The 25,946-nt window shown below is 61.1% G+C and overlaps 1 protein-coding gene across 3 annotated transcripts in view; it reads right to left on the bottom strand.

The window, feature by feature from the left end:
• Positions 1 to 821: 821 nt before the first annotated feature.
• Positions 822 to 25,946, bottom strand: part of Jph3 (junctophilin 3) — a 49,967-nt gene continuing 24,842 nt past the window's right edge. For 2 of the 3 annotated variants that reach the window (XM_004842763.3, XM_087201211.1), the window contains exons 3-5: positions 10,984 to 11,108; positions 6,321 to 7,204; positions 822 to 2,372 (exon numbers count right to left, since the gene is read on the bottom strand). In XM_004842763.3, coding sequence (XP_004842820.2) covers positions 2,292 to 2,372; positions 6,321 to 7,204; positions 10,984 to 11,108 — 1,090 coding nt within the window. In that variant the 3' untranslated portion in view covers positions 822 to 2,291. The remainder of the gene's footprint in view (positions 2,373 to 6,320; positions 7,205 to 10,983; positions 11,109 to 25,946) is intronic. The other variant, XR_015447386.1, reaches the window with a different exon arrangement.

Raw genomic sequence — 25,946 nt, 5'->3', positions numbered from 1 at the left:
GAAGAAGCTGTTGAGGGCAGGAAGTGTTCCCAAAGAGGCTGCTCTGGTCTGTTAAAACTCATCAGCTGCTCCGGGCTCTGGGAGCCATCCTGCCTTACCTGCTGCTGCCCTCTTGCTCGGCACCGTGAATTTCCACATCCCAGTGCAAGGAGGCAGGGGCTCTGGACAGACAGGAACGCCTGCTGGCCACAGCAGGGTGCCGCCTAACTGCCTCACGGGGAAGCCAGCCGGAGGTGCGCTTTCTGGAGTGCCTTAGACCAGATGCCTTGATCTTGAGCAGATCCACTCCGTTCCCGTGGTTGTCCCCTCCACACTGGCTGCAGACAAGCACAGGGGTTGGATTCCGTCCTGCCACTGGCAGCAGACAAGTGCTGTGCTCCTCAGTCACCTGAGCAAGAAGCCACTAGTGTTCCTACGGAGGGAAGGACATGCATTCCCTGCACTGTGCTGTGCATGTCGAGTGACGTGCATGTGTACCTGCAGCAGACGGTACCCACGTGTGTCAGGCCTTACTAGGGTACACAAAGGTCTGGAATCTATAGTTTCACGCAGAAGGTACAAAACACATCCCACATTATGGTTCTTAGGGCTACAAAGAGCAGGAGTCTTTTATTTGGTTCACTTCAGGTCTGCAGCAACCACTTGTTATTAAAAAAGAGGAACGGAAAGTAAGATGTACAAAAAGATGTATCCCTTTAAAAAGCAACATTATCAGAAATGTCTGTATCATCTCCTGAGTCTCCCTCCCTCTCTGCCGCCTAAACCAAACTGTGAGAAGGAACGGGGAGTGAATGGATAACGGAAAACAGTAAAACTGAATGTAACTGGAACATGCTCTAATCTTTAGTTTATTTCTGGTTAAAAATATAGCAATCCAGTGCAGTGTAGTAAAGAAATCTGCTCGAAAGTTAGCAGAGAAACAGCTAAACATAAGCAAAGCAAGGCAGAGTCCATGAGACAGGCTGTACCCAAGAAGACTGATGGGAAGTCATGTCCAGGGCCTCCTCAGGCAGGAGCGCAGGGTACCCGCACGGGGACTCACCTGGACCGCTCCCCGGCACATCTGCACACGAGAGCTGGGGCCACGGGCCCCTGGCTGCTTTGTTGGGTGATGGGGCAACCCTGGGAAGGGAGGCAGAAACAGAAGGGACCTGTTTGTGTCTGACTGGACCGAGTTACATTGCACACCTGGGGAGGTATTGGATATGCAACAGTTGCTAGGAAACTCAAGCCACTGGGTTTCAACGACATTCCTGTCCCAGGACCAGACCCGCTCTGGAGTAGCACTGAGGCATCTGGAGGGAATATGCATATCTGTTATGGGAAGTTGAGGCAGGCACAGTACAAAGATGTGAGAACCCGAGGAGGTCAGTAACAGCGAGAGGTGATGTCCCACACGGGGCATCACTGCCAGGGACACAGAAGCCTGAATATACATCCTGCATACTAGGTGCAAAAACGCCACATGCTCAGAGCCCAGGCGTGGTGTCAGACTGTCCGTGGCACAGTGGGCCCCAGCCCCTCAGCGCTCAGATGTGCCCGGCCGGGTCTGGGTCGGCTCGACCCCGGGACGTCTGCAGCACAGCCTCTCTGGGTCTGGGGGAGGGGGGCTGGGCGGGGCAAACAATGAGTGAGCAAGGACAGCGGAAGAAATAAGGACTTTGCTTTAAGACTCGTGTGGGAGGTGGCCTCGCAAGGCCACGGGGCAGTGCCGAGAGGGTGCGGGTTGTGGTCTGTTTCCTGGGGAGGACAAAGGTGCTGCCCCTCTCCTCCCTTAAGTGTGCAGCACAGATTTAAAGTAGAAAAGGCCTGGGCTGTCTCCCACCGGACGTGCCCCAGCTATTCCAACAGGAAAAGCAGTAGCTGGACTTCCCCCGTCAGCCCTGCGGTGGCCACTCTCCCCCCACCCGGCTAGCTGGGCTCTCCCAGGGCCGCCACCTTCCACACCCATGACCGGAAGTGTTCGGACAGCGACGCCCTGACGACATTTCTCTTTTTTGCTGCTGGTTTGACGGGATCCCTTCTCTCCTCATCAAGCTGGAGGGTCGGCGTGCTGGCCTCCTTCTGCCATGCCACACAGCATAGTGTTATACAAGCAAAGAATTTTGGCTAGAATCCAAAAAACATTACCCAGAAAAAAAGGCAAACTGTGAGTAATACCCAATCATGTTGTTCTTCTGTGGAAAGACTTGGAAGTTGTGGGGCTGTCCAGGTTAGGATCTTTCCCTTTTTGTTGTTTTGCTTTTAACGGCCTTCTGGACACCGTTACTTTTGGAATCGAGGCAATCGTATCAGATGAAAAAGTTAATAAACAAAATGGCAACGCCAATGTTGAGCAGGATCACCATGACGACCAGGATGGGAGCCGAGCCCTGGAACAGAAGGGGGAAGGAGAGATGAGTGTGGCGCCATGGACCGCACCCTGTCCCTCCCCAGACAGGAAGCTGTGCTCCGAGGGGCTGGAGGGAGGGAGGGCGGCACCACCAGCTTGTTTTTCTGCAGGCAGGACTGTGGTCTGGGAACCTTGGCCAGTTCCCTGGTGCCTGGGGGAACCCAGGCCTCCAGACACCCACACAGCAGGCACTCCAGCAACCAGCACGGCAGTGGAGTTTCAGATTCGGATGCCGCCCATCCCTCGAGCCAGACAGCATCAGTCGTGACCCAGCAGACACAGCAGATGGGCCTAAAAAGCACCTCCTGGGAACGCACTCCTCCACCCTCAGAGCACTTCTGTACTCCCCGTGCTGGCTTCCTGTCCGGCAGATTGTTCCTGAGCACCGTGTGCCAGGCTCAGCGCCCAGGGCCTGGTCCCCCCCTGCCCAGGACTCCCCTCAGCAGTGACATCCACAGAGACCCCTGCCTATGGGCTGCCACACTGGAGGTGGACCTCAGGAGAGCTGTCCTCTGAGACCAGGTGTCACTGCAGTGCCTGCCTCGGGGCTACCTCCCAGAGGGGCCTGGCCCAAGCATGGAAGGTGCCCACCCAGCCGGCCCTTGCCTGGGGTCTCGGAAGCAGACTTGGCATCCTTTCCAGTGCTGCTCTGGGTCTGCCCACAGCCATGAGGCACCTGGGAAGGGCATCTCTCCCTCCCACCCCCGCCAACTGCAAAGAAGCCACACATGTACCTCTACCCAGGCCGGCTGCAGAGTGTGCCAGGCAAGGGAGCTCTGGGAGCAGCCTTGGCCTAAAGGCCACTTCCTTGCCACCCCATCCCTCTGCTCAGCATTTGGAGACAGCTGAGGCTGCCTCTCCAGGCTGAGCAGTCCCCAGAAGTGCCTCTCCCCACAGGGAGGTACTGCTCCTGAGTCCACCCAGCTCCTCCCTCTCAGGCGAGAGTGGGTAGAAGAACACAGTTCCTCAGAAGGCCCACCAGAATCACCACGTGAGCTGGCAGCGCCACTCCTACACGTCACCCCCAAGCCACATCCACTCAAAAGCTTGTGCATAGACGCTCACAGCAGCCTGAAAGTGGAAACCAAGTGTCCAAAACAGATGACTGGGTAAGGAAAACTTGTGTCCACACAGCGGAAGGCCACTCAGCTGTGACAGGGAGCGAGGCTTTGGAAGACAACGCCAAGTGGGGAGAGCCAGACAGGCCACTGACTGTGGCCCTTAGACACAAATTGTCGGGAAAAGACAAATCCACAGACAGGACCCAGCGGTGCCAAGCTGGGGCCGTGGGGGGACTGTAACCGCAGGGCGTCTTCTAAGGCACCGAGTGAGAGTTTGGTGGTTGCATAGCTCTCAATACGCTAAAACCACTGAACTGCACCTTCAGACTGGTGGCATGCATGGTATGTGAACCGGCAGTGAAACAGGCCAGGAGAGCAGGTGTCCATGGAGGGGCAGGCCTCCCAGGGAGGAGGCCTTCCAGAGGCCTGGGGGAGCCCTGGGGAGCCGTGAGGGGCAGCTCTGCCCTCACCCTGTGCAGGAGTCCCTGGGTGCTCCATGCCCAGTGAGGGAAGCGCCCAGACCCCACGAGCCTGCAGATCTGTGACCCCGGTCAGGTGTCCTTCCTGAGTGACAGCTCCCCTGCCAGGACCCTGGGAGTGCCACTGTGACGGAGGTTTCACAGCGAACTCCATAGCTGGTGATGGCTAAATGTTCAGTTGGGCCTCAGTCTCCAAACTACTGAGAGCCGAAGCCAGGCCCACCTGGCCCCGGAGCCCACAGCCTCCCTGGGCTCTGCTCTGTACCCCCCGGGCAGGCTCCCCCTGCCTGTGGGACACACTTACTTGAGACTTAAGAAAACAAGAAATTTGCTAACCAAACTTTAGGCAGCAAAGCTCTCTAAACTCACAGACTTGGCTGAGGGAGGAGGATGCAGGTGGCCCGCCCGTGCTCCAACCACCCTGGGGCAGCAGAGCAGGGCCAGAGGAAGCTGGCCTTGGAACCTTGTCCTCATGAGGCAGAGAGCTGTCTGAAGGCGGCAAGGCCTCGGGGTGGCTGAGGTTCCCAGTCTACCCCTCCTCGTGCCCTGGCTGGACTAGCCCTGCAGGAGCAGGCAGCTGCCCACCAAGGTCAGCCCCGGAGGAAAGCCCACTGCTTCATGGAGGGAAGGGGACTATGGCTCATTGTCCCAGGGCGGGGGGAGACAGGACCAAGCAGGCACCCTGGGGGCTGGGGTCCTGGGAGCTCAGGGGGCCTGCCGCATCTCCACACAGCCCCCGCCACTGTCACCTGTCACCTGCAGCCGCCACCAACCATGGCAGAGTCACAAGTCATTCCCAGGAACGGTGCAAAGGGCAGAGCTCCCCACCCACAGTGACTGCATCCATGGGCCGGAACCCCAGCCTCCTATGAGGAGCAGTGGGGACTCAGGTCTAGGCTGGGGACAGGAGGGAGGGTCCTGTGGGCTCCAGGAGTGGTAGAAGGGGCCACCCAGGCTCTGGCATTTGCTAGGCTGGTCCTTCTGCCACCCCCACCCCCCGCTGCTCCCGTTGACCTCCCCTCCCCACTGCCAGGCTCCCTGAGTGTGGGCGATGCCTCTGGCAAGAGGACACAGGGCAGAAGGAAGTGTGCAGAGCTGTGACACCCAGCCCTCCCAAAGGCCACTCACTGTCCCCGCCACAAATGCTGCAAGAGCAGGCAGGCCACCTCCTAGTCCCCCACAGGCAGGGCTGAGGGGCAGCTATGTCCTTGCCACCCTGTCTCCCCAGGGGGACAAGCCCTGTCTGACAGGAGGCGGGACCCAGATACCTGCAGGCTCCTTTCAGGGTAGACCCTCGGCCCCGGCCACCTCCAGAAGTCCCACGCTGGCCAACCCCAGCGCGCTCGGATCGAAGCACCTCAAAGAGCCAACTCGGTTAAGCAGGCTAAATATAGACCCTGTTTCCTAAACTCCCACCCCTGCCCATCCCTCCATGGTTCCTAAAATAGCCACGCACACACAGCCGGTCGCTGCAACGCTGGGAAATAGAGTTGTAAGTGTGAGCTGGTATTTCAGTCCCAGCACTGCACTCGGGCTGCCCCTGGGCCTGGGGGAGGGGAACGCTCGGAGACAGCCAGTGGCTTCAGGTGGAGGCAGAAACTCGGCCTGAGCGTGACGCCTGGGGTGGGACCAACCCACATGGCAGCTCCGGCTGGCTGCAAGCTGCATGCCTTGTAGGCAGAGGGCTGCTAAGGAGACCCAAGATAGGCATGAGAGGCCCCACTGGGCCAACGCTGCCAGGCCCCAGGGCCCCAAAAGCTCACCACCAGCCCCTCTGCCCTCTGGGTGTGCGCGGCCCTGTCCCAGACACCCCCAGCCTGGCCAGAATGAGGCACTGTTTCCCCAGATCCGGACCTGGGAGGACAGCACAGGTAAGGTGTCTGAGGGAGGCCAGGGTGAGGCTCAGAGCCTACAGCTCTCCCTCCCAGGAAACTGGGCTCTGTTCCAAACTGAGACCGAGGCCACAGCACTAGGACCTGCTGCCACTGCCCAGGACGCCAGCTCCCAGGAGCAGGGTGCAGCCCCAGCCTGGAGTCTGGCACATTCACCAGCGGTGCCTGGGCGCGGGACTCATCCTGTTCCTCTTCTCTCTTCCAAGACAGGGCCACCCAGGTGAGACGGCCCAAGCCTCTGGCCAGGGGCAGCCGGGGCTCGAGCAGGACGAGGACAGGCTGGGTCCCGAGACACCTGGTTCCCTTTCGGGGGTGCCCAGGACCCGCTGCCTGCTTCCTGAGTGGGTGAGCCTGGGCCCTCTCCCCACCCAGCCTCGCGGGCGGGCCAGCTCCCCACGGAAGCAGCGCTTGGCCTGAGGGGCCCCAGCTGTACCCCCACAAGAGGAGCCTGAGACCCGAAACCCCCAGGCCAGAGGGGCTGCAGCCGGCCACTCACCGTGCTGGACTTGAGCTCGTCCCCGGCCTCCTCATCCGACTCCAGTGCCACAGGGAGGGACTTCTGGGGTGGCGAGAAGGTGAGGTCCCAGCGCAGCAGCCGGGGCTCTGGACGGTCCCCCAGCCGCAGGCTCTCCAGCTTCTGCACCACGGGCTCCGCAGAGGCTGCCCTGAAGTTCTCCTTGTTCTGGGCCTTGGGCCTCAGTCTCTGCAGCCCAAAGCCCCGGTCCTCGGGCGCACGCCGGTCGCCCCCTGCGCCCCGGCTGTGCCGCCGCCTCTGGGGGTACACGTCCTGCGAGCCCGAGTCCATCCTCAGCAGCGGCTTCATCTCCAGCTTGTAGGTGCTGGGCTGCTCCTCGTCTGGCCCGGGCAGCTTGGCACCCCCGGAGCTGGGGTTGCCGGCCCGGTGGTGGGAAGTCCACGAGAACGTGGTGGGGGACTCCGTCCGCCGCTCCCGGGGCTTGGGGTTCCCAGGCAGCTTGTGTCCGGAACTCCGGGTGCGAAAGTCCTCGGCTGGGTGGCCGCTGCGCAGGGCGCTGCCTCGGATGCCCCTGGAGCCACCGGCCTTCTCCTCGCCCCAGCTGTTGCGGGCATAGTCCCCTCCCCGACCCTCCACTAGCATCTGAATGTCCCCACCCCGCTCCTCGTCCACGGAGACCTGCCGGGAGAAGTGGGCCACCTTGCTCCTGGAGGTGGGGGCTGGCGGCGGCGTGGCCGAGGGGCTGGTGGGGAAGCTCTGGAGGGGGCTGTCGTCGGGGGTCAGGTCCGAAGGGGTGGTACCCTTGCGGTACAGCTCGGGGCTCTCCTGCTGCAGGGGGCTCCCGGTGGAGAGCACCTCGATGTCGTCACAGGAAACCTGGTGCTTCGGCCTCTGGTACTCAAGCCCTTGGAGGAGGAGAAAGCACACAGCGGTTACACAGAGCTGCGCATCCTGCTCACCCTGGCAACCCAGGGACTCCACCGGCCCCACGGTGCACCGGATGACCATCTGGCCCCACAGAGCAGAGGACAGCACCCTGCCTGGTCCCCTGGTCCCCTGGTCCCACACAGCTGGCCTGAGGTGCCAGAGCTCAGGGAGGCTGAGCAGCGTCATGGCACAGCTCCTGGCCCCACCTGCCTGCTGAGAACTCTGTGCTTCCCGCTGGAGGAGCAGCTGGGGCGGGGGGGGGGGGGGCAGTGTTGGGCCCAGACCGCGCTCAGCACCTGTCCCTGCAGGGGTCCCAGGGACACCTGGTATCTGGCTTCCAGAGGCAGGATGCTCTGGGGAGGAAGGAGCAGACCTGGGACCCAGAGCCAGCTCTGCAGACAGCAGGCAAGGTCCCCATCTGGAGGTGGCTCTGTCCCAGGGACCTTGGACCTAGTGTCCTGGGGCCGGAGAGGGAGCTGGTGGAGCAGGCCATTTCTAGGAAGGCCTTGGGCACATCTCTTTGTAGTAAATAGTCACACACGTGTCTAAGCAGAGACCCAGAGTTCACACACACACACCCTGCCAGCCTGAGCAGAAGGCCCCAGAGGCAAGGGCTCAGCCCCACCGTCCTGTGGGTCACAGAGCTCTGCTGGGGGCTGCGACCCATGGCCACAGCCAGGACACCAAGAGAAGCCTGACGCCTGGCCACCCTCCCACCTTGCACTCCAGGCCTGACCTCTGGCAGAAGGTGGGGGGGGGGGCGGCGGGGCGATACGATCCTGCATGGGCTTGAGAGCAGCGGGCAGCCCCTCATTCTGTGTCCCCATGTGTCAGGATAGTGGGCCAGGTGACACTGAGGGCCCAGTCACTTCCTTTGTGGTCTCAGAGTCCGGTCCAGGACTGAAGCTGCAGTCCCACCACACACAGGGCACCGGGCCCGGTGCGGGGTCCGTGCCAAACTGCTCTGGGACTCTGCACAGACCTGACCCCAGCCCTGGGCCCTCCACCCCATCCACCTTCCCTCTGGGCCACAATCAGACACCACAGTCGTGCCCCGTCCCCCACAACACTTGCCCTTTGTTGGATGCAGCTTCCTGGGGCCAGCATTGCTGTTCTGGAACCAGGGACCCGGCAAGCCAGGACCCAAGCCTGCAGGCGTCCTGTGGCCTCCCCCATGAGACCATCCACTGACAGATCTGTACCCCAGGTGGGAGCAGCACCCCTAGCTCAGGGTTAGTCCAGACCATGTGAGGCTCTGGGAAGCGCTGCTGTGCCTATCATGGCAGGACTTGGTGCTTTTTCAGCACAATTCCAGTGTTTTTGTCCCCATCTTGTGTCTGGGGCACCTGGCCCCCAGTCCTCCTGCCTCTGGGCTTTAGGGTGCTGGGGCTATCAGCAGGAGTGACCTGGGGACTGGACGCTGCCCTGGAAGAGACCAGGCAGAACACTGAACAGCCCCAGGCCTTGGAGCTGGAGGCCAAAAGCCTAAAGCCAGGGCCGGGGATTTAACTCAGAGGCACCAAACCTGCCTGGCAAGCGCAAGGTCCTGAGTTTGATCCCCATACTGGAATAAAAACAAAAACAATCCAAAACACAAAAGCCCAAAGCTGGAAACGGGAAACACTCGAGCCTGCAGCCCAGGCCTCCTCTCTCATAGCTTCTGCTGTGACCTTTCTAAGGCAAGTCCTTCCCGGGCAAGTCTTTCTCTTCTGTGGCCTCGGCTTTGTTGAGATGGCAGCTCCTCCCATGGGGCCCAGCCCAGCCCCAGGCCCCCACAGGCCACATCCTGTCCACTATTCCTCTACTGCATTCTAGAGGGAAACAGGAAGTGCCCGATAACAGAAAGACAAATTCCAGAACTGACCCAAGACCACCCCAGCACTAATAAAAAATGCATAATGTGCCAGGGATTTAAGCTCAGTGGTTCCGCCGCCTGCCCCCACAAGTGCAAGGACCCAAGTTCGATCCTTGGTACCAAAAAAAACACAGTGAACCTCAGGAGGAGACACTGCAGGGGAAAGCCTAGAGGCCGCCTCCCCGGGCAGCAAACAGGAGCCAGAGCCCCGGGGAGGTGGGATCTGTTCCCAGCCAGTCTGCAGGCACAGCACTGCACCGCCAAGTCCCTAGTCCGAACCCCACCGGGGGCGGTGGCGGCTGCAGCCCTGCTGCCCTCTTCAGGCTGCTAAGGCTCAGGCCCAGAGGCCTCTTTGCAAGGAGGTGCCTTCAGATTCAGGACACAGCCCCAGGCCACCCCTGGGGAGCAAGAGCTGCAGCTAGCAAGGCCCATAGGTTGGACAGGGACCAGAATGGAGGCCGGAGGTCCAAAGTCCAACTCGGGGGGGCCACTGGCCACTGGGGCACTCCGAGGGGACTCAGGCCCAGGCCTCTGCAGCTTCAGTGGCCCCAGGCATTCTGGGCTGTGCTGGTACCGCTCCACCAGTCTCGACTGTGCTGCGTTTGGACTCAGGGCTCTGTCCAATCCAGATGACCTCATGTCCAGGTCTCTAACCTCAACTGTACCTGCAGGGCCTTCTTCCCAATGTGGCCGCTCCTCTCAGGGCCTCGGATGATACCAAGCCTCCTGCTCTTTACAGATGGCGAAAGTGAGTCTCTAAGAGGATGGAACGGGCCCTTGCAGTAGAACTAATGAGTGACATGCAGAGCTGGAGTAGGGGTGACCCACGGGCTGGGGGCTGTGGCACTGGGTACCCCTGTGTCCCCACACACTCTGCACGTGGCTTGCCTGATGGGGGCCAGTTGGAGTGCCTGTGTCCCAGCAGCTCTGCCCTCCCCCCAGGGTGTCCGGGGCTCGAGGCTGCCTCTGAGCCTGACGCGGCAGCCGAGGCCCCTCCAGCAGGGACCAGGTGGAGCCCACCAGGGTGAGGGTAGGGCAGATGGGGCAGGGCGCTTTGTCCTTCTGACTTTCCCTCCGGGCCAGGGGTGGCAGGCTTGGCAATACCTTGCCCCTTCCACATCCAGCCAGAGCACCCAGGGAGGATGACGCTGGCCGCCCATGAGTGGCGCCACACTGGCTCTGGGGTGACCCTGAGAACAGACAGACAGCGGACCCCCTTGCCTTACTGCAGCCCGCAGACCACAGCCTCCTGTCCCTGCGCCAGTGCCTGGTTCAGCACTGCTCCTGGGACCATGGGTCCTGCTCCCACCCTGGGCTGGACATGAGGACCTAACCCCGTTCTTCCTGCCAAGGCCCCGAGGGCAGTGTGTGGCTGGGTGAGGCCTCGGCCCCAGTGCAGCCTGGTGGTATGGGGAACCCGCTTACAGGAGAAAACACCACGGCACTGGCTGGGGGCCAGAGTCCAGCCCCGAGCCCAGGACACAGCAGCGTGGAAGCCACCGTCCGTCTGCACTGCAGCCCTGGCCACACATGGCTGTGGGCTTCTCAAGGTAGGCAGGTGGTCTGGGGTTAAACAGAAGATGTGGTCCCTCGGGCTTGAGCCACAGGTCCCACGGGCTGGTGGCTGCCATGCTGGACGTAGCTAATGGTACTCCATCCTCGAAGGAAGTTCGGGGTAACATGGGGGCCAGCACACGCGAGGTGAGTGTCAACCAAGACGCAGATGAGCATACTCACGCAACATGCGAGACCCTGCCTGGTACCCAGTTGCAGGAAGGGAAGTGGGTGATCTAGATGTCTGCTCTGGGCAGAATCTGAGGCCCCAGTGAGCCCCCAGCAGCCTCAGGGACACGTCTGATGCCATGGCCCGCCCGAGCTACCTTGTCAGCCAGTGGGACTCACCGTTTTCCCGGTGCTGGAAGGAAGGCGAGAACTCTTTGGCAGTGATCCTGGCGATCCGAGCTTCCTCCTGGGCTTTCTGAGCTGCCGTGAGGGCCGCCTCAGCCTTAGCCCTCGAGTGGGAGGTCCTGGGGAGACAGGGGAGCAGTGAAGGGTGACAGGAAGCGAGGGGCAGCCCTGGGGTGGAGGCCAGAGTCAGCCTCTCAGCAGCAGGCCGAGGCCTGGCGACCTTGTCAGCCCTCCACCCTCAGCATCTCATTTGTTCGTTCATTCATTCATTCATTCAAACATCATTGGTACCAACCAGCCCGGGTTTAGGACATATGGGAATGTGTTCTGTCATTGAACATGTGCATGAAAAGCCCAAGCCAAAGGAGGCCACAGTCACACTGGACTGCCTTCTGCAGCAACCAGCAAGCAGGAGCTGCCAGATGCCCGCCGGTCACTCACCCAGCCATCAGCCAGGCACCAGGAGTGGGCAGAGGATGATGGCCAGGACCGTGCATGGCTGAGTCCTGAGGGCTATGCTTCCTCTTGACACATAAGGCGTTCCCTCAGGACGGCAGGGACAGCAGGCACTGTCCTCAGATGGAGGCCCACTCTCCCTGTGGTCTCCCGGGAGCCTCAGCCAAGCCCCGGCGGGCTGCTCACAGCCCCAGTGACGTGGACGTCCTCCTCATGCTCAAGGCCAAGGCCAAGGCCAAGGTGCGGGCAGGTTCCGTGTCTGGGGAGGACCCACTTTCTGCCCTCAGACGCAGCTCCTCGCTGTGTCCGCCCCTGGAGGAAGAGGCAGGGCACTCTCTGGGGCTCCTCTTGTAAGGGCGCCCGCCCCACCAGGGGACCCACCTCAGCAGCCCCGGAGTCCCTGCTCCTAGCACTAGTGCACAGAGGTCTGGCTTCAGCACGGACCCAGGGACACATGCCCGGGCCCCTGTCCCACCTCCTGCAGCACTTGGTCATAGGGGCTGCTGGGCTATACCCCAAGCCCTCCACTTTTCTCAGAATCCCACTGTGCCAACAGGAATGCTTTCACTAGGAGAAAATAAATCGAAGGCACAGACACCGACCCAAAAATACAAATCCCAGCCACTGAGAACACCCTCATTGCCAAGTTCTCCTTGAATACCTGCTTCCCGGCATTCCTACCTCCCTCTGCCCCAAGCCACCTTGGCATAGGCCCCGGAGATTGAAGAAAAAGCCCTGTGCCAAAGTCTACCATTGAGAAAATTCTACCTCACCATTGGTTTCTGTTCCTAGAACTGGGAAAATCGGCCATTTCAATACCATGGTGGCCCCGAGTCCCCGAGTGTGAAGCGGGACCACACCTGGGAGACCCCTTGGGACTCTGGTGTGGTGATGACAGCAAAGTCGTGGAGATGAGGCATTAAGAAAGCACTGATCAATAAGGCCAGATCGATCAATGAGCCATCACCGTACAGCTCCAGGAGGCCACCTCCACCCCGTCCCTGCAGACCGGGCGGCCTTGGGGAGGATCCTGCTCCCTGGAAGCCTCCCCAGCCCGGGCAGGGTGTCCCTGGGAGGGGCTGCACAACCCCAAGCTGAAGGAACAGAACACGGCCGGCCCGGGGGAGGAGGCGAGCCAGAGCATCTCAGCAGCCAGGGTCGGCCCAGGTCGGGAGAGAGGAGACCCTGGCCACACTGGCAGGCATCGAGGTGGCAGCAAGCTCATCTCTGCACGGGGCTCTGCTTCCCAGACAAGTAGACATGTTGTGCTTTGTTCTCCTTTTTTTTGGTACGGGGATCAAACTCGGGTCCTTGTGCTTGTGCAGCAGGCGGCAAAACCACTGAGCTAAATACCTGGCCCTGTTCTCATAATAACTGAGATTTTAAAACAGAGTCTCACTACAGAGTCCGGGCTGGCCTTGAGCTCACAATCCTCCTGATTCAGCCTCCTGAGGGCTGGGGTGCACCACACCCAGCTCTGTTGGTAACAGCTGGCATACTCAGGGTTGTGCCGCCCTCCACCATCCCCATCCCTCGAGGAACCAAAGCTGGCATCGGCCCAGCCCAGCCCCAGCCACCACCAGTCCTGATAAATCTGCCTACTCTGGACACTTCGTGCCCACCTGATCCTGTAGAGGTTTTCTCTCTCCTCTTATCATGGAGGTGAAATTCTCATGACATGAAATGAACCACAGGTGTGCGGCCCAGGTTCACAGTGCACCCAACGCCTTGGGGTCCCATGGCCGCCCGCTGCCGGTTCTGACCTCCAAGTCTCCCCACGGGGGTCAGTCAGCGGATGGGCCCTAAAGCTGTGCAGACAGGCATCCCCCAAGCCTGTTAGGGGACGAAAGGACCCAAGCGTTCACCCGTGAGGCACCTGTGTCCCTTGGTCTGTGGGGACCAAGCTGGGATGGCTGCCCCGACGCACACACATTGGGTGACTCAGTGCCAGGAGCGAGGAGCCCAAGTCAGGAAGAGGCCAGGGTGGTGTCTGCTCATCTCGTTGCCTGTCCTGGGCTCAGCCTGGGCCCGTCCCTCCACCAAGGAGCACAGGTGGCAGCAAATGACCCAGTGATGAGGTGACTCATGGTCATGGGCGGATGAGGAGGAGAGACAGAGAGGTTCGTGCCTAGATGCACACCAGGGGTGCAGACACAAGGCCACTCGGGTCCTGGGCTCCCTGGAGGCCAAAGCAAGGAGGGAAACGTCACTCATGTGCCACGGCGACAGGCGGAACCTGAACCTGCGGCGCAGGAGCGGGCAGAAGCCCAGGCCTGAAGCTGGAGGGAGATCCTGGTGGCCTCATGGGTCACCGGTGCCGTGGAGCCACACAGAGGACACTCGGTGAAATGCATGGGACAGGCCCAGTGTGGCTCCACCAGGCCAGGCCAGGGCTCGCGGGGTGTGAGGTTCTCTTCCCTTTGGACAACACGGCAGAACTCTGATGCCGCCAAAGGGTCTCTGTCCCAGCAGCTCTGTGGTGGGTGGTGACAAGGCACGTGGGGCCCCCGGGGTTCTGCACAGGAGGGGCGGCCACCTCAGAGATGAATGGCATAAGCCAGGCCCGGGAGGAACACCAGGCAGACTAAGCTTGGGTGCAGGAGGGATGGGAGCTACTGACGGTTGTGGAGCAGTCACCGCCTTCTCCCCAGTCCACAGCAGAGGAACCACTCAGGGCAGGACAGTTGCTTGCAGGAGGAAGTACTGGGAAGGAAAAGTGGATGTGACATTCCCTGGGTGGCGACTCTGGTGGCTCCTCCCTCACAGGACCGATGGGTGCTTGCTTGTTCTGAGCGCTCAGCTCATGGAGCCCAGCTCCACCCCAGAAGGCCAGGGCACAGTCTCTGACGCAGCCCACAGGCCCGTGTCCATGCATAAAGGCCCTGCAGCCCCTCCTGGACACCAGGCTCAGCCACCACAGCTGTCCTGGGAGGACCCTCCCCACCTGCCCTCCAGGTGGATGAGATACCCTGGTGCAGAACAGACAGCACCTTCCTCGCCCGTCGATGTCGCTGGCCATCAGGGAGGTGGGTCACTGCGCCAGGGAGGACAGCTGCACCAGATGTGCAGGCAGCACCTGCGCCAGTTCCTGCCACCAAGGTCCCCAGAGGACAGCAGATGTGACCAGTGGAAGTGCAAAGGTCCAGTGCAGAGCCCCAGGGTCCAGTCCCCAGTACGCCAGGCCACTGCACCTGACAGCCATCTGCCACCCAGTCGGACACCCCTCGGCTGTGCTCTGACGTGGCCGGGTCCTCCCACTCAAGACCCTGGGGACAGACCCCCACCCCTGACGTGGATCCTGGTGACACCTCTCAGACCATCACCACTGCAGTGCATCTCTGTTGTGATTTTTTGTGGGCATCTTGCCTATGACTGTGAACCCCCAGAAAGGACGGAACTTTGCCCCTTCTGGGCCCCTACAAGGACAGGAGGGGTGGGTGGGAGACGCCCCACAAGGGCCACCATTAACTCACCAACATCGTGCGCGTATTCATGTATGTACATTCACACATGCATAGAAAGAACAGGCTGTGCCAGCCCTGGGTAGAGCGAATCAGGACAAGTGCATTTAACACAGCAGAGCCGGGGGAGCCAGGGGTCCGTTCCAGCGAGACTGCAGGACTTGGCCAGAGCCCAGCTCTGCGGGCAGTGGCTCCTGCCGCCGCGGTTGGTTCCTGATCGCCGGGAGCCGGCACCTCGGTGATACAGGGGGACGCTGCGCTGCACCGTGCCACTCCAGGGTTGTTCTGCATGGTGACACCACCCCCTCTCCCTGCCACCGGCGCCCAGAGCACCTTTGGTCACCCCTGACAGCTGATCTCCATGGCCAGGGATGGGAATAAGAACTGAGGCCCCCAGCTGGGCTTGGTGGTGCACACCTGTCATCCTAGTGCTCTGGGAGCCTGAGGCTGGAGGATCACAAGTTTGAGCCCAGGCTGGGTAACTTGGCAAGGCCCCGTCTCAAAACATTAAGAAGGGAGGGGGCCTGGGTGTGTATCTCAGAGCAAAGGCCTGGGGTTTAATTCCCTGGATGGCAAAACATCAAAACCAAACCAAAACAAACACCAGCAGTTCCCAGGGGCGGGGGCAGCCAGCAGGTGCTGTTAATTTATGAACCAAAACTCCAGATCTGCAGAGTTCCCGAGAGAAAGGCCCTCAATCTGCATCAGCTGCTGTGCGTCCTCAGACCCTCCTCACAGGGACACGATGACGTGCCAGGGTGCACCACGCGGACCCCACCTGTTGTGCCAGCGACTAAGAAGACCAGCTGGGGATGCAGAACGGAAGAAATGAGCTGACCCTTGGGAAGGCACTGCACGCTCGCCCCGGGAGCCTGGCTCTCCTCACGCCAACCTGAGCAGACCAAAGATGAGAATGCTGTGGGAGGAAAGGACCTTCCTTCTCCACTGTGGGCCCATGGGTGTGGGTCTGAATCCAAGGCTCATGGAAGCCCAGGCTGCGTGGCTCTCGGGCTGGGTCTCCTGCTGCCTGCATGTTCCCACGGGATGCTGGGTGCAGACCGGGAAGACAGGGAAGAGGGCACCTTGAGACTCCAGGAGCAGCCAGCCTGCCTGCACCTCGATGCTGGCCAGGGAGAGGCGCTGTGCAGTTCAGATCCAATGTCCCCAAGACCGCATGTGCCCAGAGGCGGGGCTTCTGGAGCAAGATGGATCACGAGGTCTACAGCGGAGTTGCTTTCGGAGGTGGGGTCGCTGGGGGCATGGCCTGGACCCGTGTCTCCCTGCAGGGTCCTCCCTTCTCCACTTCCTGTCCACCATGCCATGAGCAGCTGTCTTCCTCCTTATCGCCCTGCCTTGGTGCTGGTTGACCGTGGACTGAAACCTCTGCAAACTGAGCCAAAGTAAACCCTGCCTCCCTTAAGCTGCAGTGTCGGGCACAGTGACAAGGAAAGCCACTAAGACATCCATTCTGACTTCCAACCAACAGGCTGGCAAGAGGACAAAAGTGTTATCTAATCCTTGGCACCTGTGGCCACGTGATCAGCAGCCACGGGAAACAGGCAGGCATCCTGGCTCCGCCTCACTTGCCACTCTGAGCCCGAGTCCCTGTCCTGTGTCCCAGGCAGCCAAGGACATGTGGCAGAGGTGTGCAAAGTAGTGAACCCACCCCTTGTCTCTGCCGGCAGCCCCGGAGACCCTCCTGACGCAGGACCCGCCGGGCTTCTGCCTGCGCCACCTTGGTGCTCCCCACCTCTGCCCTCCTCCTGGCCTGGGCTTGCCTGCCCGCTCGGCTTGATTCTTGACTCGGGAGGACAGCCAAGCTGAGGGAAGTGTCCCACCTGCCGCCCAGCAGGGGAGGGGCCACCAGCAGGGTCAGGGCCGCCTGCAGCAGTCAAGGCGGGAGAAGGCCCCGGAGCCTCTGCAGCTCCCAGGCTCGGTATCTGTGGGAAGCGTGTCCCTTGCCAGGAGGGCACCGCCTGGCCGGCCCTGGCTGTGTGCCGCTGATGTGGTGCTCAGCTGCTGGGGTGCACTGGCCACCGCAGAGTGCGGCTTTGCCCCTCTGGGAGCTCCCAGGGGCAACCCTGCCCACCACTCCTGCCCACCCTGCCAGCAGGCCCCGCTCTTCCACGGCAGGGCTCGGACCCACACCCAACCTGAGTTCTCAACCCAGCCAGAGCGCCCAGGTCCCTGCAGATCGGGCCCAGGCTGCCCCTGTGGTCACTGACATCTCGCGGAGGCCTGAGGTCCTTGTGCCGAGTGAGCACTGTGCAGGCCTCTCTTCTCCCTCCTGAGTTTCTGCTCCCTCCGCCCCATATGATCCCAGCTTGTGTCAAATTCCCCACCGGAGCCCCTTGAGGACCCCACAGTGGGGATAAGAGCCCAGGTCCTTGCTGCAGGCTCCACACCCTGGGCCTGCCCTGTCAGAGAATTCTCTTTCCTGCCTCCTGCCCACTCTGAGGCTCAGGAAGGTAGGGCCACCCCAGTCTGTGTCCTCAGGACCAGCACCAGCCCACAGAGGGACAAGGCCTCTCTGCAGCCGAACAGACCACCATGGTTTCCGAAAGAAAAGCTGATGGCCAAGAGCCAGAATGGAGGGCAAACAGACACAGGCAGTGTCACACCAGGACCAGGAAGTGTCACACGCAGGAAGTGTCACACGCAGGAAGTGTCACATGCAGGAAGTGTCAGATGCAGGAAGTTGTCGATGCCCTGACCAGGAAGTGTCACACCAGGACCAGGAAGTGTCACACGCAGGAAGTGTCACACAGGACCAGAAACTGTCAGGCGCAGGAAGTGTCACACCAGGACCAGGAAGTGTCACACGCAGGAAGCGTCAGACGCAGGAAGTTGTCATGCCAGGACCACGAATTGTCACACCAGGACCAGAAACTGTCAGGCGCAGGAAGTGTCAGGTGCAGGAAGTTGTCACACCCTGACCAGGAAGTGTCACACCAGCACCAGGAGGTGTCATGCCAGGACCAGAAGTGTCCCGCCAGTGCAGGCCCATTCCTTCACTGCAGCCGAGCTGTTCTCACTATGCTCACATTTTTAAGCAGCTGCAAGGAGTTGCCCACAGCTGCAGAGCAACACGTCCCCATCAAAGATTGGTCAGGGGAACCGGATCCCACACCTCCTGTGGGCCGGAAGTGCACATCATTGCGTCATGAAAGTCACTCTCTGCTCTCTGACTTTGAGCTTCTGTGGGAATAAGACCCAACACTGTCTCTTGTGTTGGTGGTGTGCTGAGCTGTCCTGCTTCAATCTCCTGCCGGGACCCCACCTGCCTGGTCAGGCACTTCCACAGCACCTCCCTCCATCTTGCAGAGAAGCAAACTCCAGGCCACACACACTGAGCTCAGGACACCTGGGCAGAAAAGGCCACAGGGGGACAACAACAGCCCCACTGAGGCCCGCTGAGAGCCTCTCACAGCTTCCTGGAGTCCCCGGAGGCGCCCCGATCCCTCCCCAGCCATGTGCGTCCTCACCCGTGCTGGGAACATGCAGCGTGAGGGGAGCACACATGGGGCTGTGGGTGGAGACGCCGTGGAGCCAGGGTGCGTTACAGACTGAGGGGCCCGGTGACAGCTCTGCAGACTGGGAGCCAGGCTGCTGGGGGCACGAGCAGAGGGTGTCGGGTCCCCATGCCTCACAGAGAAAACCGTGGCCCTGGGGAGCTCCTGCCTGGGCTTGGGACCTGTGACCGGGCAGCCTGTGGTGGCCACAGGAGCAGGGGACCTCCTCCGCCTGCTCCTGCTCTTTCCTCCTGCATCCCCGGAAGACTGCAGGTGTTGCCCTGGCACACGCACACATCACAGGCTGGTGGTGTCCCCGAAACAGACGCGCTGGAGTCCTGAGCAGGGGCCTGTGGCTGTGGCCCTGCTCTGGGACAGTGAGGTCAGCAGAGTGGGCTCTGAGCTAAAGTGACTGGCACCCTCCTTATCCAAAGGGCACTGCTGGATGCTGACAGGCACTCCGGGAAGATGCTAGGAAGACACATTTCAAGTCACTCGGGAAGTTGTGTCTGACAGCTGAGGTGGGGACACACGGGAAAGGATGGACCTGGCCCCGGAAGCTCTGAGGGGAGACAGTGCTGATGACCTCACATCACCCATGGGGACCCTGACACAGGCACGGGGACTGGGGCTCGTGCCTGACCGTGCAGGAGGGGCAGCAGGAGGTGCCAGAGGCTGGGGGTGCCAGGGGCGGGATGCACAGAGGGCCCAGCAGGACCCCAACCATGCAGGCCTCCTCCCGAGACTGGCTGGACTGCTGGACTGAAGGGTGGCAGCGGGCAGGGCTGGATCCCGAGCAGCACTGTGCAGAGAGGAGCCCGCAGCCGGGGGGGTGGGGAACAGGCTCGGGGAGCAGGGGCACCTCCACCGGGATGGGCACCAGTGCGGCCACAGGAGCAGCAGGACCTGGGCCAGACCCACACGTGTGGACACCGCACTCTGAGGAGACAGGCATGTGTCACCTTTGCACCTGCTGCCCAAACCCGTCCCGCCAGGAGGGCAGAGGACTGGCAGGACCTTAAAAATGTATTACAGTCAAGAAAGAACTTGCTCAACTGGGCACCATGGTGCCCAGCTTTAACCACAGACCTTCGGGAGGCTCGAAAGTTCGAGTCCAGCCAGGGGAATTTAGCAAGACCTTCTTGCAAATAAAAGTAAATCTTGGCACTATGGGAGGCTGAAGCAGGAGGATCACAAGTTTGAGCCTGACCTGGGTAACTCGGCGAGAACCTGTCTCAAAATTAAAAAAAAAAAAAAAGGTGTGCATGTTGGGAGGGGTGGGGACATCTGTGCAAAAGCTCCAGGTTCAATCCCTGGTACAAGAAAGAAAGAGGAAGGCAGGGAGGGAGGAGCACAAAGGGCTGGGCGCGGAGCTCAGCATGGAGCACTTGTGAGCACGCTGGAAACCTGGGCTTCACTTACAGTACTGCACAAAGCACAAGGGTGTAAAGTGACCGAAAGGGTATAGAACGAAAGTGAAATTCCCTCTTTGCTGTGTTTTTTTTCTTCATTTCTCGGTTCCAGGGATCGAACTCAGGACCTTGCGCTTGCCAGGCAGCAGTGGCACCACTGAGCTCCATCCCTGGCCCTTTGCTGGTGTTTTAAGGCCGATGTTTCCCAGAGCCCGAAAAGAGGAGCAGGGGAGCTTCCTGTGGAGCAAACGCAAGGTCCTGAGTTCAATCCCTGGTACCAAAAAGAAAAAAAATTAACCAAGAAGTATAAAGGACAAAAATAAGATTCCTCCTCCGCCCTTTTCCCCACCTACTCAACTTTCCACAGGAAACTGCTCTGAATTCCAGTATGTTCTCTTTCAATTCTTTCCCTGTGTTTACAGGCGTGTATCTTACTTTTGAACCCTAAGTGGGCATCCTCCGCACATGTTCTCTATGCCTTGTTCTTGTCCATACACCATGGGTACCGCTGCTTAGCGGTTCGCTGGGGTCACATCTGTCATCGTCACTGCCCGCAGACTGCAGTTGAGACCCCAATCTGAAAACCTGAGCCCCAAAACCCGAAATGCTGCAAAATCTGGAGCCTTCTGAGTGCCCACAGCCCCAGGCAAGTGCTGGGATTTCCACATGGCAGGTCACAGTCATGAAGCAGGTGAACCAAAAATACTAGGACGCAAGCCTCCAGCGGTGCAGGAAGGGGTAGGTGAAACACACAGGGACTCCGCGACTAGATGTGGTCCCTCCCCAAGACACCTCATTCTGTTTTCAATGACCTGATAAGGGCACAGCAGACACTTCCGGTCCCGTTTCGGGTGAGGGCACCCAGCCTGCCCTCTGCAGAGAGCGCCCCTTCTGTTGGATGCCCGGACATGGCCATCAGTGCTCACTCTGCTCACCCCCCTTTTTTTAACCTGACATTGTACCCTGGGGATTGCTTCATATCGGCAAACACAAAGCTTGGCTCTGCCCAAGTCCTGGGGTCCCCCCCGCCACGTGCCATGCTCTGCGATTTCAGGTCACAGCCCACGCGTATGAGTTTGACTTTTGCACACAAATCTTGTGTCTTTGGGATGAATTTCCAGAAATGCAATTGCTGTGTCCCACTGTTGGGTCCCACGGCCTGTGCTTTGCTGGAGTGAAAATGTGCTCTCCCGGGACGGTGCCAATTCATGTGCCCCTGCCCCCCTGATGCCCAGGGTTAGTGACTGTGCCCTGCATCTTGCCTAAGCTGCTAGAGGAACCCAATCACCTTACGCAGGTGTAGTTCCCATGTCTGTCACCAGGACGAGGCTGATTGCACTAGCGGATTGGCAGAGGAAGGGACTGACTGGCCTTTAGTGTGCTTAGCACTTAGCCATTTTTTCCTGGAATTCATTCTGGTGTGAGGTTTGAGGTAGGGCTCCAACCTTGGTCCCGAACAATTCACTAACACTTCACGAACACCCCCATGGCAGTCAGATTTTCATCACTGTGGCCAAATACCTAAGAAAAACAGCACAAAGGCTCATGCTTTCAGAGGGTTCAGTCCATAGCCACAGGGCACAACCACAGAGGGTTCAGGCCTGTGGCAAGGCATAGACATCATGGCAAAAGGGCATAGCGGAGGAAGCTGCTCACCTCATGGCAAGCAGAGAGGAAACAGAAGGAAACAGCCAGGGAGGATGGGATCCGGGATGAGATATAGTCCCTTAGGTCACCCCTTAACTCCCTTCAGCCAGAACCTCCTAAGTTTCTGTCCCTTCCTGATACCTCAAATCATAGTCACAAAAGTGGGTTAATCCATGAAGCCAGAGCCTGGTGACCTAGTCACCTTCTGAGTGCCCCACTTCTGAACACCTAAGAATCCGGGGGACACTTTAGGCCCAACATAGCACCCCACGCTCAGCTCCTCCTCCTATGGACACTTCCTGCCCACCACAACTAGGACCTCACTGGCCCTGCTGTTGAAGAGGGACCTCCAGGGCCGTCTTGGGAAGGGCTGGAAGGGGCCCTGAGTGAGCCACATCTGGAGCAGCTGTGTCTACCCAGCCCCCCTGCCTGCCAGGCTCCATGTCCATCCTAACAGACACCTGAGTCTGCACTGCCAGGCCCACATCATAGGCGGGGAAACTGAGGCCTGAGAGCGGACCACCTCACCTGGGAGCCTGGCCAGGGTCCAACAGGCTCTATCCTGGGGGTGAGGAGCAAGGCATCCCAGTTGCCATGACAACCCCAGGACTCCTAGCACAAGAAACACAAAAGCAAGTTGGTTTTCAATGCTCTCTGCCTCCTTCTGCGAGGCACCCTTGCCTCTTGGCGAGCTGCTGTGTTTAGACCGAACACCCACCCTGCCATGCCCCTGCCTGGCCCCACACAACAGACAGCAGCCTGGGCGCCAGAATGGCCCTGCATCACCCCCAGAGGCTGGACCAGGCCCACCTCTGCCTGTCACTGTGCCCTGGACACAGGGTGAGCCGGGTCAGCTGTGGTCTCCACACGAGGGCCAGGCCCTCCACCTGTGGGCAGAGGCTCGATGCTCCCCGTCTGAGGCCGGTGCAGCATCCTCCTGTGACCCAGCTAAAGAAGGGGACAAGCTGCCTGCGGGAACTGGAGAGGACCAGAGCCACCCAGGAGGAAGCCCACTCACTCCAGGAACCTCTGCCGCAGACAAGGGGCAACACTGAGGGCTGGGAGACCCCATGGGGGTGCTCAGGGCAGTGCCAAGCCACCGGGGCCAGTGCACCCCACAGCGCAGGCAAATGGGATCAGCGCGATGACCACCATCCCCAGGCCCCAGCCCACGGTGAGCGGGCAGCAAGGTGGCAGCCTCCAAGCCCAGAAGGGCTGGACAGGGCTTGGGATGAGGCCCTGGCGCCAGCACCCACCTGCTATGGTGGGTGACCCGTCTGTCTGGGGGGCTGATCCCGCCGGCCAGAGGAACGCAATGTGGGAGACAGACCCCACCAGCGCCTCTGGGCCACCAGGCCAGATGGGGTCCAGGGACACAGAGGTGCCAAGACACTGTGTCACTGCCTCCCGGACCCTCACGCACCACGAGGTCGAACAAAGGCAGCAGAGCTGGGCTGTGCTCCGGCCCTCGTGGGCCTGGCCATGAGGCCACTGCCCTCACCCTGCCACCGGGTCAGTCAGCCTTCTGGGGTGCCAGGACCTCGGACCAGTGCCACTCCCAAGAGGCCACCCTGACAGCCCCGCCCCAAATGAGCTGTGGTGCCCTGAGCTTTGCCCACAATTACCTCTTCAGCGCTGTGCCCGGCTGGCTCCTCGCCGACAGGGCTGGGTGGCGAGCGATGTCCCACACAGGACAGGCTCCGGTCGAGTGTGGGGATGGGAGGAGCAGGTGCCGAGGGCGCAGGCCGAGCAGGATGGGCACTCGTGAGTGCAGGTGCTGGACTCTGTACCCTGCACAGTGCTGCCAGCAGAAGGGAGGACATGAAGGCCAGGCTGGATCACAGGGGACCTCGGGCGGCAGTGGCAGGGAGCTGCTGGGGCCCGGGCCTGTGGGGAGACCTCCACCCAGTGACCCGGAGGGCATCAGGGACAGTTTGCTTCTGCGGGGATTCAGGACAAGAGGCAGTGCCACCCTGGCGCTTTTTGGCCATGTCTGTGGTGCTGGCGGATCCCCCAGGGCCACTGCCCATGCTGCGGGGCTCCCAGGGACGAACCCCGGCCGGCGCAGCCCCTGCCTCCCGCCCCTCCTCCTGGCAGGGGGAACAGCTGCCTGGGGCGGCACTGTGGAAGGCTCCCCCTCTGCTCTTGCCTGCACAGCAGCACGAAGGTGCTGAGGACACGGGCACTCAGGCTGGCACTGCGGCCCGGCTCAGCAGGCAGAGTCCCGGCCACGTCTGAGAGTGCCAAGCCTGGCCTTCGCCCCATGCAGCCTGGACGCTGGCAGTGAGACGCCAGCAGTCACCATGGCTGCACAGAGCCCCAGCTCCCCTGAGCACAGAGCAGCAGGTGGTACCTGTGCCACCACATGCCGAGCCTGGAACTGTCATGGCCACGTCCTCCTGCCTGCCGCCCCATGGACCCCTGACCAGGCCTCCTCCCACTGCAGGACTGCACAGCTGCCGACCCACACCCCACCCCGCAGCACTGTCCGAGCAGCTCTCTGGTCACCCCACCTCACAGAAGAGCACCCTGCGGGCCAGAGGGGCTCAGCACTTGCCGTAGGGCACAGAGCAGCGGCCAGGCAGGCAGGAGCTCTGGTACTGCCCACACCCCGCCCTTCCCCTATGTTGACAAGGCACGGGTCTGGCCCAGGCTCCCTCCCAAGCCAGCTTGGGGACGGGTCAGCCATCCCTGCTGGGCTGGGCCTTCACGCACACCCTGCCCACCGCCCCCCCCAGCAGGCAGCCACCACTGAGGCCATGGCAACTCCTGTACAGGTGGACGAGCACCAGGGGCTTGGGGCCACCCCCACCTGTCACCCAGCTTCTTCCTACGCCTCCTACCCAGAGCAAACCCCTGCCAGCACCCAGATCCAAGCTGGCCCGGGACGGGAGCCAGGTGGCTCCGCAGAGCTCCGTGCCCCTCTGGAGCAGCTGGGCGAGATTTCTTGCTGACTTTCAGCTCTCCTAAGGCAGAGCTGCAGCAGGCTAACCCCCTGGGGCCTGCAGGAGGACTGAGGTGTTTATAAAGCATCTCAGCTCTCTGGAGGCCAGACCTCAGCACACCAAGGAGCAGCCAGAGACGCCCAGCCCAGCCCGGCATCCAGCCACCAGAGTGCATCAGGAGGGTGGCCAGGCCCAGCAAGTCCTGTGAGGATGCTGCTCCCTTCCTTCCCTGGACAGCCCCAAGATGGGTCCATAGCCTAACCCCTGGGACCTGTGCCTGCTGCATATGGACTAGGGTCTTTGTTTGCTTTGAGACAGGGTCTCGCTATGTACCCCAGGCTGGTCTCAAACTGTGATCCTCCTGCCTCAGCCTCCCATGTGCTCCGATAACAGGTGTGCGCCACCACACCTAGCTGGAACAAGGGTCCTCATGGATGTGACTGAGGGAAGGATGCGATCACCTAGATTATCCACCCGTGTCCCTGTCCTTACGAGAGGTAGGAGATTTGCGACACAGAGACAGAGGGAGAGGGATGGGCTGCGCCTCCAGGGTAGCAGGATGACCCTGCCCTCCTCGCAGTGCGGCGGGGACAGTTGTGCTCGGTGAGTGCAGCTCTGGCGACACTGCCCCCTCCGTGGTTCCCCGGGTCTCGGTGGATGCCACTGTGCGTTGTGGAAGGTGCTCCCCGGCGAGGGTGGTGCTGAGTGAGGAGCAGCCCCTTGCCAAGCGAGCCTCCGCAGGGAAGGCCACGTGGGTGTGGAGGACCAAGGCCTGGCCTGGGGGACGCTCAGGGGGGCCAGGCTCAGGCAGGGCGCAGGCTGGGTGAGCCCCGCCCCCGTGTCCCCCGACCTCGCACCCCGGCTTCCAGGACCACTTCGTGCCCACGGGGCCTCCACACCCTGGATCACCAGGGCCAGCACCGAGTTCACACACCAGGGGCGGGGTGAGGATGCAGCCCCGGCCTGCAACAAGGCAGGGACCAGCCAGCCCCACACCCCAGCCCCGGCCTCCCAGGGGCACGGGGCAGAGGACACCAAGCAGGGGCGGCCGGGGCAGAGCTTACAACCAGCTGACAGGGCCAGGCGGGCTTGAGGTGCCCCACTGTGCCATCGCCATGGCCTGGGCGCCAGCGTGAGCCGCAGAAGGGCACAAAGGTCCCTCCCGTGGAGGGCAAGGTGGTGACAATGGGTTAAAAGTCCCTGCACCCAAATTCTCTGACCACACACCTGCCCAGCACGCAGAGGCGGTCCCGAAGTCCCCACAGAACCAGAGACAGCAGGAGACAACACGTGAACAGGGAGACCATCTTCTCTTCCCCAGGCCTTATTTTTCCCAACAAGGTTACTGCCCTTATCCAAGCCTAAAGAGCTCTCCTGAGGCCTGGGGCAGTGTGCAGCTCTGGCAAGCTTTGCTCAGTACGGGGTTCCTGGGAGGATGCAGCAGACAGGAGGCCGAGCCTGTGCTCCCAAGGTCCCGGCTGCCACCTCGGCTGCTCCCTCCCACACCCACCGAGGGGTGGTGGG

Source organism: Heterocephalus glaber, unplaced genomic scaffold, assembly GCF_053883595.1.
Source record: "Heterocephalus glaber isolate CG9 unplaced genomic scaffold, H.glaber_assembly_v1.0 deba00000071, whole genome shotgun sequence".
Taxonomy (NCBI): domain Eukaryota; kingdom Metazoa; phylum Chordata; class Mammalia; order Rodentia; family Bathyergidae; genus Heterocephalus; species Heterocephalus glaber.
Note: the sequence above shows the minus strand (reverse complement) of the source record. Positions and strands in the feature narration are given on the sequence as shown.